We start from the raw sequence: 13,953 nt of genomic DNA, 5'->3' as shown, positions 1-13,953 counted from the left end.
AGGCATAATCAGATTAGGCTAATGTTACAATGTGTACAAAGTAAAAGCAATTAAAAATATCTAAAATTTACAGTGTCCTTTTTTTATATAGCTTAAAAAATTGCGCCTTTAAAACTATTCATCACCTGTGATCCGTCGCAGCACAGATTTATGTTACAAGGTAAACAATACTTTTTCACCATTGACGCGAGGATGAAGTTATACTAGAGGTCGTTCTGGCGTTATGCACAACCATGCTATGGTTAGACAAGCAACTATAAAACTTCGAATTTACACAAATGAATTACAACAGGCTGAATTACCTGTCGAGAAGAAAGCAGGCAACCTCGGCGTCCGTTTTAAAATCTTTTCTCCTCATGAGCTCTTTCCATCTGGGAAAAGTTACTCCAATATTGACTATGGTCTTGCTGATTTGTCTGTCGCGTTGACGTTTTAATTCTCTCTTTCAAATGTGAGTATGCAAGCACGCACGCACACACACACACCACACTATCTTTCAAATCTGCCGGCACTCGCGAGCTCGCGAGTAATCTCCCCCTCGCATTCGTCACGGTGTCACTGAGTGAAAAACGCAAAAGGCGAAGCTTGAATTTACAGGCATGTCCCTCTTTGGCTAATGTAGTTTCAAGATGGAGGGGCAACATGGCGACCGGCATACGAACCCCTCACCCGTATGTACTTTCAATGGCAGATTATAAACTTAAGAGAATACTTTATTACTTGAAAGAAGTAAATATACATTAATGAGCACATATATTTTTGAAAGAACTAAGTGTTTTTTGCTAAGAATCAACTAAAAAAGTTACACAGTGTAGCTTTAACATTCCTAGAGGCCCAGGATATAGAAGAGTTTCTACTCACCTGTGGGCCTGTCACTGTGACATACACGGATGACAACCATGTCACACAAATAACAAAGTTAACCCCAAATGAAACACATGAAAGTGACACTGAACTTTGCACAATCACAGAAGCGGTGTCATTATGTCAAACCACTGAAGAAAAAATCCCTGGTGAAAAGAGAGCCGCTTCACCTGCACAAGAACCAGAACAAACACAACCAAACACAAATTCAGAGTAGACATGGCACAAAAACATGCATTTATACATGGTGGGTTTTTCTTTTCTTTAGAGGAATTGTAATAGTTTCATTTATATTATTTTACATCCTGAAAAGTACATATTTATAGTTTTTTTTTCTTTAAATGTATACCATATAATCTAACTATTTAAGAATTTACTGGAATTGTTAAACTGTTTTGGCTTATACTACTACAGTTATTGTAACTGATTACATGTGTTCTATAATTGTGTTTTATATTCACTGTCAATGTACAAACTTTTGTTCACTCACTAATTCTTACACTTTAATTTAACACTTCATATTTACTACACTTTGCTTTTTTTGCTTTAACACTTTGCTTTTACATTTATTATAACGTCATAATTCATGTGTTCAAAATTGATCTTGTTCTGAAGAAAAATAAAATGTTCAACAGCAATGTTCCATGTCACTACTTTCTTTAAACTTCAAAAACATCTTGTGCATACACAATTTTTTTAACTTTCAACTGTTTACTACATTTTCTAAATAAATATAAATCTCACAATTTAATTTATTTATTTTATAGATGGTCATTCTGTGAGCTGTTGGTGATGATAAGCCCTTTCTGTTCAAAGATGATTTCTGGCCTTGAGTGTGAAGGCCTTTCCGTGAATGGAACTGGTTAAGGTGTCATAAGATGGGCTAAATGTGAACTTGGGTCATGTGATAAGAGGAAGTGGTGTGTGCGCGCGTGTGTGTGTGTGTGCATGCGTGTGGTGTTAGATAGTGATGATGAGCCCTGTCTGTTTTTTCTTTTCTGTTTTCTGGCCTTGAGTTCGAATGTCCTCCTAGATATTTCTTCGGCCTTCCGCTGACTACTCTTCTTTGATGTGAAATGACTTGAAGTTGACGCCACTGGGAAACACTACATTACTGACAGAACAAGGACCCTGAAGAAGAGGCTCAACGAATATCTGGAAACAGACATGCACAGTCTGTGAACTCCAGACCAAAACCGTTCACAGCGTCGACTGCAAAGGGGTCAAAGTCATTTCAAATCAACGACCAGGACCAGCATCATTAATGAGACCTTGCTGGTCCACCAGCTAAACCACACACGCTGAACTATGATGTGGGATTTGTGCACTTACTTTGCAAACTAAGCAATCATCTATGGAAGCAGAATAGTCTCAAATAAAATTCACGCAAAAAACATCATTCACACATGCATAGGCAATTTCACATGCATGAAACCAAAAAAAGTAAAAAAATAAATAAAAAAAAATCACATGCGTGAAAAAAAAAAAAATTCACAAAAAGCAATTCACATGCGCAAAATAAAATTATATATACATTTCACAAATGCAAAACACGATTCGTAGATATACAACTGTGTACAAAAACCATTGAATGTTTAAAGTGTACGAGTTTATCCTTGAATGTGACTGTGCAAATCTTCATTCACGTGTGAATCGCCTCGGATTTGTGTGTGTGTTTTTGATTCTATCCTGGCAGAGCTCTCTTCCCACGCATAGACATAATAGAGAGTAGACGCTCTATAGACCAATTTTCAGTTGGTAAACATGGTGACGTTTTTTTGTGGGCGGAGCTTAGGTGGAGGCAGAACGATCCCTCTGGCCGCTTCACTAATGTTAGTTTGCCAGTTTTGTTAGCTTGTTTTTTAACAATGACTGGAGAAGATCCGATTTTATCTTAATGTGCAAGGTCACTCACTGTCCAGGACCGCGATTGTTATTTGCAAAAGTTAATTATAACGGACATCCCAGATTGGCTGACCCGGCATACACGCTCATTCAATGGATGGACGATATGACAGGATTAACGTCAATGCTACCTCCGTCTGAGTGGCCTGACTTCTACACCTACCCGATAGAGAAACCGAGAGTAAAGAGAAACTGAGGGCATATACATATTTAGATGCCTATAACTGTACTAAATGGTCACGTACAAGACTTGTGTGGTAGCCTACGATCCGCAGTTCTGCCTAGCCAGCGCCACGGCCAGACAGAAGACGACAATGTAAAGAGTGACATTACGGTGCAATTTTAATGATGTGAATATTTTCTAGAAATAAAAAGCATATTCATTTTTTAACTATGTATTTGATTACACTTTCTTACCAGGTTCTTCAAAAAGTAACTTTTATAGTCACAATCAATCAAAACAATGTATACAATCATAGATGATTCACAAATAATCACAATCATTTAAGAAAACATTATGCGATAAAATTTCAAATTGGAGCCTGTACTCCGTCGATTCTTGCACCCAATAACACAACAAGATGACATTTACTAACAATAACAATCATTTAAGCTCCTTATTATGTACCCGAATCTGTGCTGGTTTTGTATTGGCCGCCTCCAGTTTTCCGTTCGTTTTGCCACCAGCTAACGCCCTGACGTAACTGTGACGTCGGCTCGAAATTGGTCTATTGGCCGCTGGGCGCAAGAAATGCGGCCGCCATCTTGGACCGGTCATACTCCTAGTTGCGTAGCAGCAGAAGAAACAAGATGCCAGAGCACTGTGCTGCATATTCCTGCTCAAAACGGCGCACCATCGCAAACAGGGCTCGGGGGATTACTTTTCAGATTCCAGTGGAGTGGGTGACCGGTCCAAGATGGCGGCCCCACGGCTCGTCCGCGCCAGTAGGCAGTAGCAGTCGATGCGCCGTCTACTCTCTATTATGGCCCTGTCCCAAATGGTACACTTCATATGCACTTTCGGTCTTGTGGACTTACAATGGCTGCAGGGTGCGCATGTCCGTTAACCTGTTAACCGTTGCCAGTGCGCGGGCGCACTGAAGCGTTTTTTTTTATATATAGTTCAAAGTTACTATCATATTTAATGTTATACCTTGACAAACTATACATCATTAAAAAGATATAAGACTCAAGTTTCAGTATTTGACCACTATTTACCACTATTCTGATAAACTTATAGCGACAGTTATTTCTTAATTTGTATCAGGAGTTATGAAATTAAAAAATGAGTCGATACCTTTAATATGAATTATGTGCGTCAGCCGCTTTCATTCATAAAAAAATCCTGTGCTGTCGTCATGACAGCGATACACAAAACAACGTCCTTCAGGGCTTTAGCTCAAAAATGTGCAGATTTGGAGAAATATTGATATATTATCATAGGTTTACATCAGATTTCTATAGACAGGAATAATATTTATTGAATTTATACCCAAATGCGTTGATGTAATCATTATGAGCGCTTGAATACTCTGATACTGTGTTTTCAATTCATACCACTAGCCTGAGGGCGCTATATGCACAATAATAGTCCATATATGGAACATGAAGAAGAGCCATGATCATGTGACATTCCAGGACGTCACTGATACACACACAGCAACAGAGATCGCGCTGTAACATGCAGATACAGACGTTTTGAAGACAATAAACATGATTGCAATGATATTTGAGTTACCTGTGTTTTTCAAGCCATGCCAGGTATTTTCATAATAATAGATTATATTTATAATGTAATGCTAATCTATATAGACTATCATTTTGCAGAATACTATACCATAGTATATTTTCTGTCTGATTTTTTTATCTGAAGCCAAATTAAATCACAGAAGATTATTTAAAATACTCGACTTGCGTTATAAAGTAAGTTTGGAGCACAAACATGGTTTTAATCTCATAAATTGTCGTGTATTGATGGTGTGCTAAGCTAACATGCTAGCTAGCCCTAGGTGCACCTGCCACCTAGCAGTTATACTTTTATGATTTTTTGAATGCTTACTGAAATGTTTCTTTATTCAAGAAATGCATTTGATACAGTTTAAAATGTGAGGTGAACTTTGAGAAAAGAAATTAGGGATTGAAACCCTATGAATAGCCTGTGAATAGCCAGTCGTTAGTAACTATAATGCAGACAAAAGAAATGCATATTTAGAGCCATAACCAGGCTGGAGAGGTGTGAATGTGTGCAGGGGGAGACTGAGACTGAGACTGAATGGGGATCGATTGCACCACAAAACAATAGAGACAATATACTGGATAGATGGTTAGAAGATGACAATAAACATCAGTTGCATTTTAGAGTCAAATCAAAATAAAGTCATTTGACATGGTCTTGAAAAACATTTGACTAAATACAGAGTTTTGGACTTATTATCTTCAGATTTTAAACATAAAATGTTTAGACATGTGGCTTTAGCTGTAGTGCATTTCTAGATTGCTACAGTGCCAACTTCAATTTTATTTTCATGAGGATGTTTCATAAAAAATAATTTCTAATAACTACAAAACTTTGAAGCTATTTATAACAATTTTTTTCATTATGACAATAATTAATTCTACATTAACAATAAACTGCCAGGTGTCAGCTTTCAAATGAGATCATACTTGTGCTTTTAGTACAAAGGGTTCATGAACTGTATCTGTTTCAGTTTGGGTATGTCATTTCTGGGGATTTTTCAAAAGTGGGGTTGCACCTTAACAGGTTAAGTCCGTGAGACCGTAGGGTGTCCCATTTGTCATTTTAAGCCTCAGAAGGGTGCACTGATGCGGGCTCCGCAGAAGACTTCTTCCCGAGAGTCAAAGCGGCTTATGTCACGAAAGTGCGGACTCGTAGGAAGACCACGAGTGCTTTAGGGTGCCATTAGGGACTGGGCCTATGTCTATGTTCCCACATGGGTCTGTCATACTCTTTAGCCAATCAGATGTGAGCTTACCATTCAACCAATCATATCATGAGCCACTGAGAGTGCATTCAAGGAGCACGGTTCTGCGCACCTTTTGCACAATAGGGATTAATTAGAACGGAAATGAAGCCTTTACATCAGTAATCCAGCATGGCGAACGAAGAACGGGATGCACGGGTAAGTGAAGTAAAATGTTTTCGGACAATAGTATATTGTGACTGAAAACATAATGAGGACAGTATTGATAATAAAACATGCAATTTCCCTAGTTAAACTAAGCACATTGTTTAGCCTAATTAGGGGAATATACTTTTCAATTGGTCATGCATTATGATATATCTGGATACCATGTTACATTCAGAAATCATAGAGTGAGTTATCAATGATTAGATGTTGTAACGGTTTCACCAGTGATCAAATAAAATGACACCAGCATTTCGAAAACTGGTCAGAGTACAGCATTATACTGTATTCCTGTCATTGTGTTTGTCTGGCCCAGGCTTTTCGATTCTGTATTTGTGCATTCTGCTCAAGTAGTTTTGCACATGTTCAGATGAAGTCACAATAATGGCAGAAGATTTCTTTGCCGAAAGATTTTGAAGTAAAGCAAGCATAACGTATGTCTCTTAAGTGACTACAGCCAATAAAATATGTTGTAACGTATAGAATTGTTGATTTAACATTAACTCATGTAAGGTTCTTGAATAAAATGTTTAGTTTGACAGGCATTATCATCAGAAGTGGGATCAGGTCTTATGGATGTGTTAGCCAGGGCCTGGCTCCATCTTCAGCCAGTGGCATTGGTACATCAAGGAGTGTTAACACACCAACAAGAGAAAATGTGCGATTGAGTGCGGCAAGTGCCATTACTCCTTAGCCGTCTGTGCCAGCACCAGAAAATAGGGCGAGGCAGGCATGAAAAGGGTAATTTTATGTTTTACCATTATTAAAATATTTTAAAAGTTGATAATGACACATTAAAACATATAAGAGAAATAACTTTTCTTCAAAAGTTTGCCTCTTTGTCACTCTGGCCGTAGACAGTTCCCAAGTGTGTTTAGGATTGAAAATGACCAGCCTAGAGGCAAAAAAACCTTTCTCTTTGGCCAAACCTGTCAATGTGAAAAAGACAGATTTACAAATATATGTGCTCTCCGAACCAACCACGTTTACTCCAAAAGGAGATGAAGACTTAGAACTTGTACATGCTGGGCTTGAGAAAAGGCTGTTAAGTGTCCCAGACATCTTTAAACACAGTGAGGTAATTGCAAACATAAACAAAACACGAATGATGAATGTGGCGTTTGCTTGTTTAAGATTGTCCCTCTGCTTGAGGAAGAATTTCCTAAATTAAAAAAATCTTCAGGACGGCTGGATGTTTTACAAATCTACAGGTATTTATAATTTGCATGTCAAATACACATAAAACATGGATGCACTGATAATCCTAGGTCCTACAGTTATTTAGTGCTTTCTGATTTTATTGCAAAAAGGATGTGGAAATCAGAAATGAGTCCTGAGTTTGATCCTCTGATTTTGCTCTAAGGTGGTGGTGGCGTAAGCTGACTTAAATTCCCACTGACTGCGATGGACGCTCGGCTCCTGAAGTCAGTGTCAAATAATGGAAAGAATGTGCTATTTGTAGTTCCACTACAAGAGCAGCTTTCCATCGAACCATTACCATTTGTCACTGTGGAGTTTGCAAAGATGCCACTGTCAGACTGTATGAGATGTGGCATGAAAATGCCACTGCCGTTGCTGCCCTTACACACTGAAGAGTGCAACACTACTGAGTCTGCAGCTTCTACTTGTATTGTGTTTGTCTTTTATTATATTTTAAACACATAATGCTTTCTTCATTTTTCCAGTTCAAATCTGTTTACATATTTTTTTTAGGAGTCAGTAAATGATGTGACCGTGCTTGATGATGATGATGATGATGAAGGAAATGTTATTGGAGCCACTGGCCAGCCAAGCCCACTTCAAACAGATTTAGAACAATCTTCCCAGGTATTTGATCAAAAATAATTTCCTGATGAATTGCAGAAATTTATTTTTGCTTTGCAAAATACACACCCAAGAATCTGTGGTCCCTTGCAAACGACTCTGAGAGGTTATTCTGAAGTTCGATGTGACTGATATGCAACTTTTAATACCTTCTGCATAATTTTGTCTAAGGTAGCAAATATGCAGTATTCAACAGTAATTTCAATTATATTGAAAGACATATTTATTTAGCTAGCAAATTTCTTAACTTGTACCTGAAAGAAATGAGTAACTTATAAGTTGTCTGTACATTTGTTATTTTTACAGATCTGTCCCACTTGCCAGATTTCTTTCCCAAACGATGTCTTGCCTTATCATGTGTGGTGAATATATCTATATTGTTAAAGCGCTGTATAAATGAAGATGACTTGACTATGTGCTTGAACCGTTAACAAGCATTTAAACAAGTCTTACCTTTCTTGAATAACCATCTATTCTGCCGAAGATTACCATGTTGCACCTGATAAAAATTAAAAAGACTTAAAAATACATGGCCTGTGGTTATATCAGATGTGTCAAGTTTTCACTAAAATTTCATACAGGCCAAGTCAGATGGCAAACAAAATAGCTGGTTGAGAAACAGGACATGAAAAATCAGAGCATTAATGATGACCATTTAGTAGAGTTATTTTAGAAGCGTTCATTAATACTAAGCTTGCAGACATACCTGATGAGTTTATGGTTGGTGTCTATGTGCACCAGGTACTTGGGGTAAGGAACACTACACCTTCTCCGAGAAATACATCTCAAGTTGGTCATCCTGGAGAGAACACCAACACGGTCCACACGATGCGGATACACACACCGTATCCCACTGTACGCGGTGCCCCTGCGCCAGTCCCTCGAAACATACGATATCCTGCATCTGGCATGGAGTTCTTAACCTCTGTGACAAGGGCATCACGCTCTTCATCTGTACATGTGCTGTACAAAGCTCTCACAGATACGTTGTTTTCATTCTTCCTCCTGAACAGTGCTGCACGAGACACACCAAGTACATTTGCAATAGACTGGGTTGGAAGCCCGAGTTCTATGAGATGGGTAAGGTTGGTCGCCGAAATTGAAATTCATGGATGTCCACGTCCATGTCCTGGTTCCAGCTCCATTGTTACAGATACCTCCTCCAATGCCTCCATATCCCTCAGACGCTGTAAAAAGTTGCTCAGATTTGTAAGAGCTACCATGACATCCTCTGACATATGTACCATTTCAGCCAGGGCACTAATAAATAAAAGTTCCTGTCTGCAAATAAACTATGGGTAGTCAACGCTCAGTGGCTGTCTCTCAAAGACATGAAGTAAACGGTCATGAAGTCGCTGAAGAATATACTGCTTTAGAGATTCCTAAATTATAAAAAGAGAAAGATGTATTTCAATGTACAGACAATATATTTATGCATTCCTGCCTCTTTGGAACATGTCCATTCACAGACTTGACCCGACACAGACACTCACCAACAGTGGGCTACAACATCATTACTTGACAAAGACACATGGAAAACATGAGGGCTTAAATACACAGAGACTAATGACTAACAAGGAACACCTGTGCACAATCAAGCAATGAACCAATGAGAACATAGAACACATGACAAGGGGAGCACATGACATGATCACATGAGGGCACAATGGAATCACATTACAAACCAGGAAACATAAATGTGAAAAACTTCACTAAAAAAGGCCTAAAACACTACACATTACAACTTATCACGGAAGAGCGCGCACACATCAGCCAGAGCGATTTACAGCAACTTTCAAAACAACAGATAATTACTGACTTTCATCAATGTAACGACGAGGGTTTTTTTTAGTTTCTATAGCATGACATGTCTAAGTGAGGTTCAGAAAGAGTTTGTGACAAGACCAAGAAAATGTTTCTTCTTTTTAGAAGAGGTGAACAATTATACATTCACAGTACATTCAAACACAGTGTTGTGCCCTGCATATTTATTCCAGACTATATATGCTTGTTGGGCCCAACCCTGAGTCCTGAAGTCACCCAGCAACACACACTTTACAGTCTCTTCTGTATTAGTCCCTATTAATGAGCTGATCTGAATCAGAAGAGACATGCCGCATACACAGAACAGACAGAGAAACCCATAAAACATTACGTTTAACAGGTACACTAAAATCAGGCAATGACCAGTTAAAAAAATAAATGAATATAGGCTACCTTTCTTTTTTTTAACCTTTCTTCTGTTTTTGATTTACATAGACAGCAATATTACCTTTGAACACAAACATAAAAAGATCAGTGACTAACTTTATGCATATATAAATGAGATATATATTACTAATAGTGTCTACTATGAGGCGCCGTATGAGGGGCCGTACAAGTCAAAATCCATTCTTCTGCTCTCACACACACTTACATTCTACTTTCACATACATTTCTGCTCTCACACACACTTACATTCTCCTTTCACATACATTTCTGCTCTCACACACACTTACATTCTACTTTCACATATATTTCTGCTCTCACACACACTTACATTCTACTTTCACATATATTTCTTTTTTGTGGTATCCATCACTTCCTCTTTAAGCAGGAAGTCACACTCAGACCAGAAAATACCAGAGGTGTCAAAAGTATTCACATTCATTACTCAAGTAGAAGTATAGATACTAGGGTTTAAAAAGACTTCTGTAGAAGTTGAAGTATCAACTCAAGCTCTTTACTCAAGTAAAAGTATAAAAGTACTGGTTTCAAAACTACTTAAAGTATAAAAGTAAAAGTAATGTAAGGAAAAAAATGCCATTAAGGACAAAAGCTAAGGCCGCGCCACAGGGGCCTATAGTGCACTACCCCACCTCCTCAAAAAAACACATTTTTCTAAAGGCCATATTTGACTATAATTATATTAAAATGTTGATGTTGAAAAATTTGGGATGATTCACTAGGCTACCTGTTTCAGCCGCATATATGCCCATAGAAAATTAATTTCAGTTTTATTTCAATTTCAGTTTTATTTCAATTTCAATTTTAGTACAATGCAAATACATTAAAGCCATATACTGTATGTGTACTACTGAGCATTAACGTGTTTCATGGAGCGGAAGATAGGATCACTAGCAGGGCCGGCCCTAACCAATTTGGTGCCCTAGGCAAGATTTTAAGTGGCGCCCCCTTGCATCGCAGTACAGTACTTGCACTGTTAGTGTACATATACTCACAAGAAACTTAATAGCTTTGTTTTAGACATTCTTTTATTTAACTAAAACAATTGCACATTCAAAATACTAATTATAATAATAATAATTAAAGAAACAAATAAAAAAATGAACTCAACATATGAAATAAAATATATATATAGCTTACATAAAGTATTACATTTTAAGACTCCCGAAATGAAGTGTAAACAAGTGACATTAACTTATATACAATAGAAATGCGGAACTGTGCAAAATAAGACATTAGTATCTTATCTTATCTTATCTTATCTATCTTATCTTATCTATCTGTATCTTTAAGTAGGCACAGAAATACTACAAGGATTTGAATTAAAAAAAAAAGAAAAGATGATCTTAAAAAGAGCTCTATTGGTGTTTTTGGTCCTGCCTTAAATTACTTCAGAAACTACACCACCACCTCCTTAATCTAACATGACTTGCTACAGCTTGACTTTCCTGCATTTTCTTGAGGCAAAGTCATCTACAACATCATCATATGACAACTGATTAGAGACCACATGGTTGATGCTTATGATGGCAAGTCCACTGAGACGTTCTTGCATCATAGTAGATCTCAGGTAAGTTTTAATCAGTTTGAGCTTTGAGAAGCTTCTTTCAGCAGCAGCCACTGTAACAGGAAGAGTGGCAGAGATTCTCAAAGCAACCCACATGTTGGGGTACATTTCTGCCAGCTTCTTCACATGCAGGAAGGTCAAAAGTTCCATGTTTGTCATATTCTTTGATGGCAATGGTGGGAAATTCTGCATTTCCCTTGCAAGTTCAATGCCATCAATGTCCGGCTGGCTGTCATGGGTCAGAGCAGTACTTAGGGTTTGACACTTCTGTAGCAGGTCCTCTTCTGCTAAGTTGGGGAAATCAAGGAGCACGCCAAACGTGTTATTCACCTCTCCAAGATTCTGAAATCTCTCATCAAGTGAAGAGATGGCAGTATCCACGACCACATAAAAAAATGTGGTTTCCAATTTTCGCAGTGCATCTTGTATGGGCTCATCTGGAGACTCATAGCCAAAGTGTGTTTTTGTGGTTCTCAAGCGCTTTTGTTTGAGTTCAGCCTCCACGTTCATCTCTTCACACATCTCCTTCGCAATTGTCTGTGCATCAGAAAATCCAGTGTTTCTGTAACTGGTGAGGGAATCTCTTGTTTTCTTCAGCAAGTTGACAGCTACATCAAGCTGCATGGAGGGTGACTGCATCAGTTTACTGACATGCTGGATCTTGCAGAGAATGTCATACCATATGGCTGTACAAATGCAAAAGCGATAGGATCCAATCTCCTCAGCCAAAGACTGGGCTTCAACTCTCACCACAGGGTCTGCAGTTTTTTCCCTCACCTCCAGAAGAGCCTCTCGGATTTGCCCAGCCTGATACCTTACTGCCTCAATGCTTTTCACCCTGCTTTCCCATCTGGTCTCAGCCCATGATTTCAGAGTGATTTTTGCATATTTCAAGAGGACATCCCACCTTTGGGTGGAGGCTGAGAAGAGCTTGAATAGCTTTGTCAAATGCCCAAAGTAGCCAAGGGCATCTGGTGAGCTTTTTGCAGCATCAGCTACTACCAGATTTAAAGTGTGCGCACCACATGGGACATAAAAAGCTCTTGAGTTCAGCTGAAGCAACTTTGCCTGAACACCTTTATTTTTCCCCTTCATATTGGCGCCGTTGTCATAGGACTGGCCTCTGCAGTCCTCAAATGGGATGTTAAGTTCCTCTAGCCTTTTTAGGATTAGAGATGACAAATGTTCTCCTGTTGACTGCGCTGCCACAAGAAAGCCTAAGAAATGCTCTTTTACTTGAGGAATGTCTTCTTGTGACACTATCCTGACTATGACAGAGAGCTGTTCCTTATGACTCAGATCCGGGGTGCAGTCTAAAATGATGGAGAAATATTTGGATATTTTTATCTCTGTCACGATGTGTTCTATTATTTTAGAACTGATGGAGTCTATCAGTTCATTTTGAATTGTTTTGCCAAGATAATGTACATGACTGCCAGGTCCACTTTCCACCCTACTGACATGCTGCTTCATCACTGGATCAAATTTGGCCATGAGCTCCACCTCTTTCAGAAAATTTCCATTGTCTGGTTTATGTAATGTGTCTGTGGAACCCCTAAAAGCCATGTTTCTTTCAGCTAAGGACTGAATTATTGCCACCAATCGATGTAGAACGTCACGCCACCTTTTTCTCTCAGCCTCAACAAGTGCCATCTCTTGTTTATCTATTGTGATCCCTTTTGCAAAACGGACCTCCAAATCCTTCCATGTTGCCATGTGAGCATTATGCTCCTGGCTATCCTCATGGACCTTGAGCAAGTGACTTGCATTTTTCCAGTCCTTTAGTCCTTCCCTATTAAGTTTGTACTCTCTTTTAGAAAAAAGTTTGCAGCAGAAGCAGTGCAAGCTATCATCTTTTTTAGAGTACATAAGCCAGCTTCTTCTGACTTTTTCTCCATTGATTAAGAGTCTGTTAAAATGGTCATGCTGACATCTTCGTCCGTCTTTTGTTTTAGGGAATGTGAAGCTTTTTTCTACTTGAAATGGACCTCTGTGAACCAACTCTGTCCGTACCTTATCAGTTAGAGGAGATGGCCAGTCAGCTGGGTCTATTGGAGCAACAGAAGGTCCGCTTGATGCTGCTGCATACCTGCTAGGTTGTGCTGCTGAGGTGGAGGCGACAGGAGGAGTGCTTGATGCTTCTGACGTGGAGGCGACAAGAGGAGCGCTTGATGCTTCTGACGTGGAGGCGACAAGAGGAGTGCTTGATGCTGCTGAGGTGGAGGCGACAGGAGGAGCGCTTGATGCAGGTGAGGTGGAGGCGACAGGAGGAGCGCTTGATGCAGGTGAGGTGGAGGCGACAAGAGGAGCGCTTGATGCAGGTGAGGTGGAGGCGACAAGAGGAGCGCTTGATGCAGCTGAGGTGGAGGCGACAAGAGGAGCGCTTGATGCAGCTGAGGTGGAGGCGACAAGAGGAGCGCT

General features: G+C 39.2%; 1 protein-coding gene across 1 annotated transcript; it reads right to left on the bottom strand.

Annotated features, from left to right (window-relative positions):
* Positions 1–11,397: 11,397 nt before the first annotated feature.
* On the bottom strand, positions 11,398–13,098 carry LOC307170902 (zinc finger MYM-type protein 1-like; the record flags this gene model as incomplete). Its single annotated transcript, XM_079892211.1, has 1 exon — positions 11,398–13,098. The coding sequence occupies one exon, from the start codon at positions 13,096–13,098 to the stop codon at positions 11,398–11,400; it is 1,701 nt and encodes a 566-aa protein (XP_079748337.1).
* Between the last annotated feature and the right edge of the window lie 855 nt (positions 13,099–13,953).

This window comes from Squalius cephalus (assembly GCF_949319135.1).
Source record: "Squalius cephalus genome assembly, chromosome: 14".
Taxonomy (NCBI): Eukaryota; Metazoa; Chordata; class Actinopteri; order Cypriniformes; family Leuciscidae; genus Squalius; species Squalius cephalus.
Note: the sequence above shows the minus strand (reverse complement) of the source record. Positions and strands in the feature narration are given on the sequence as shown.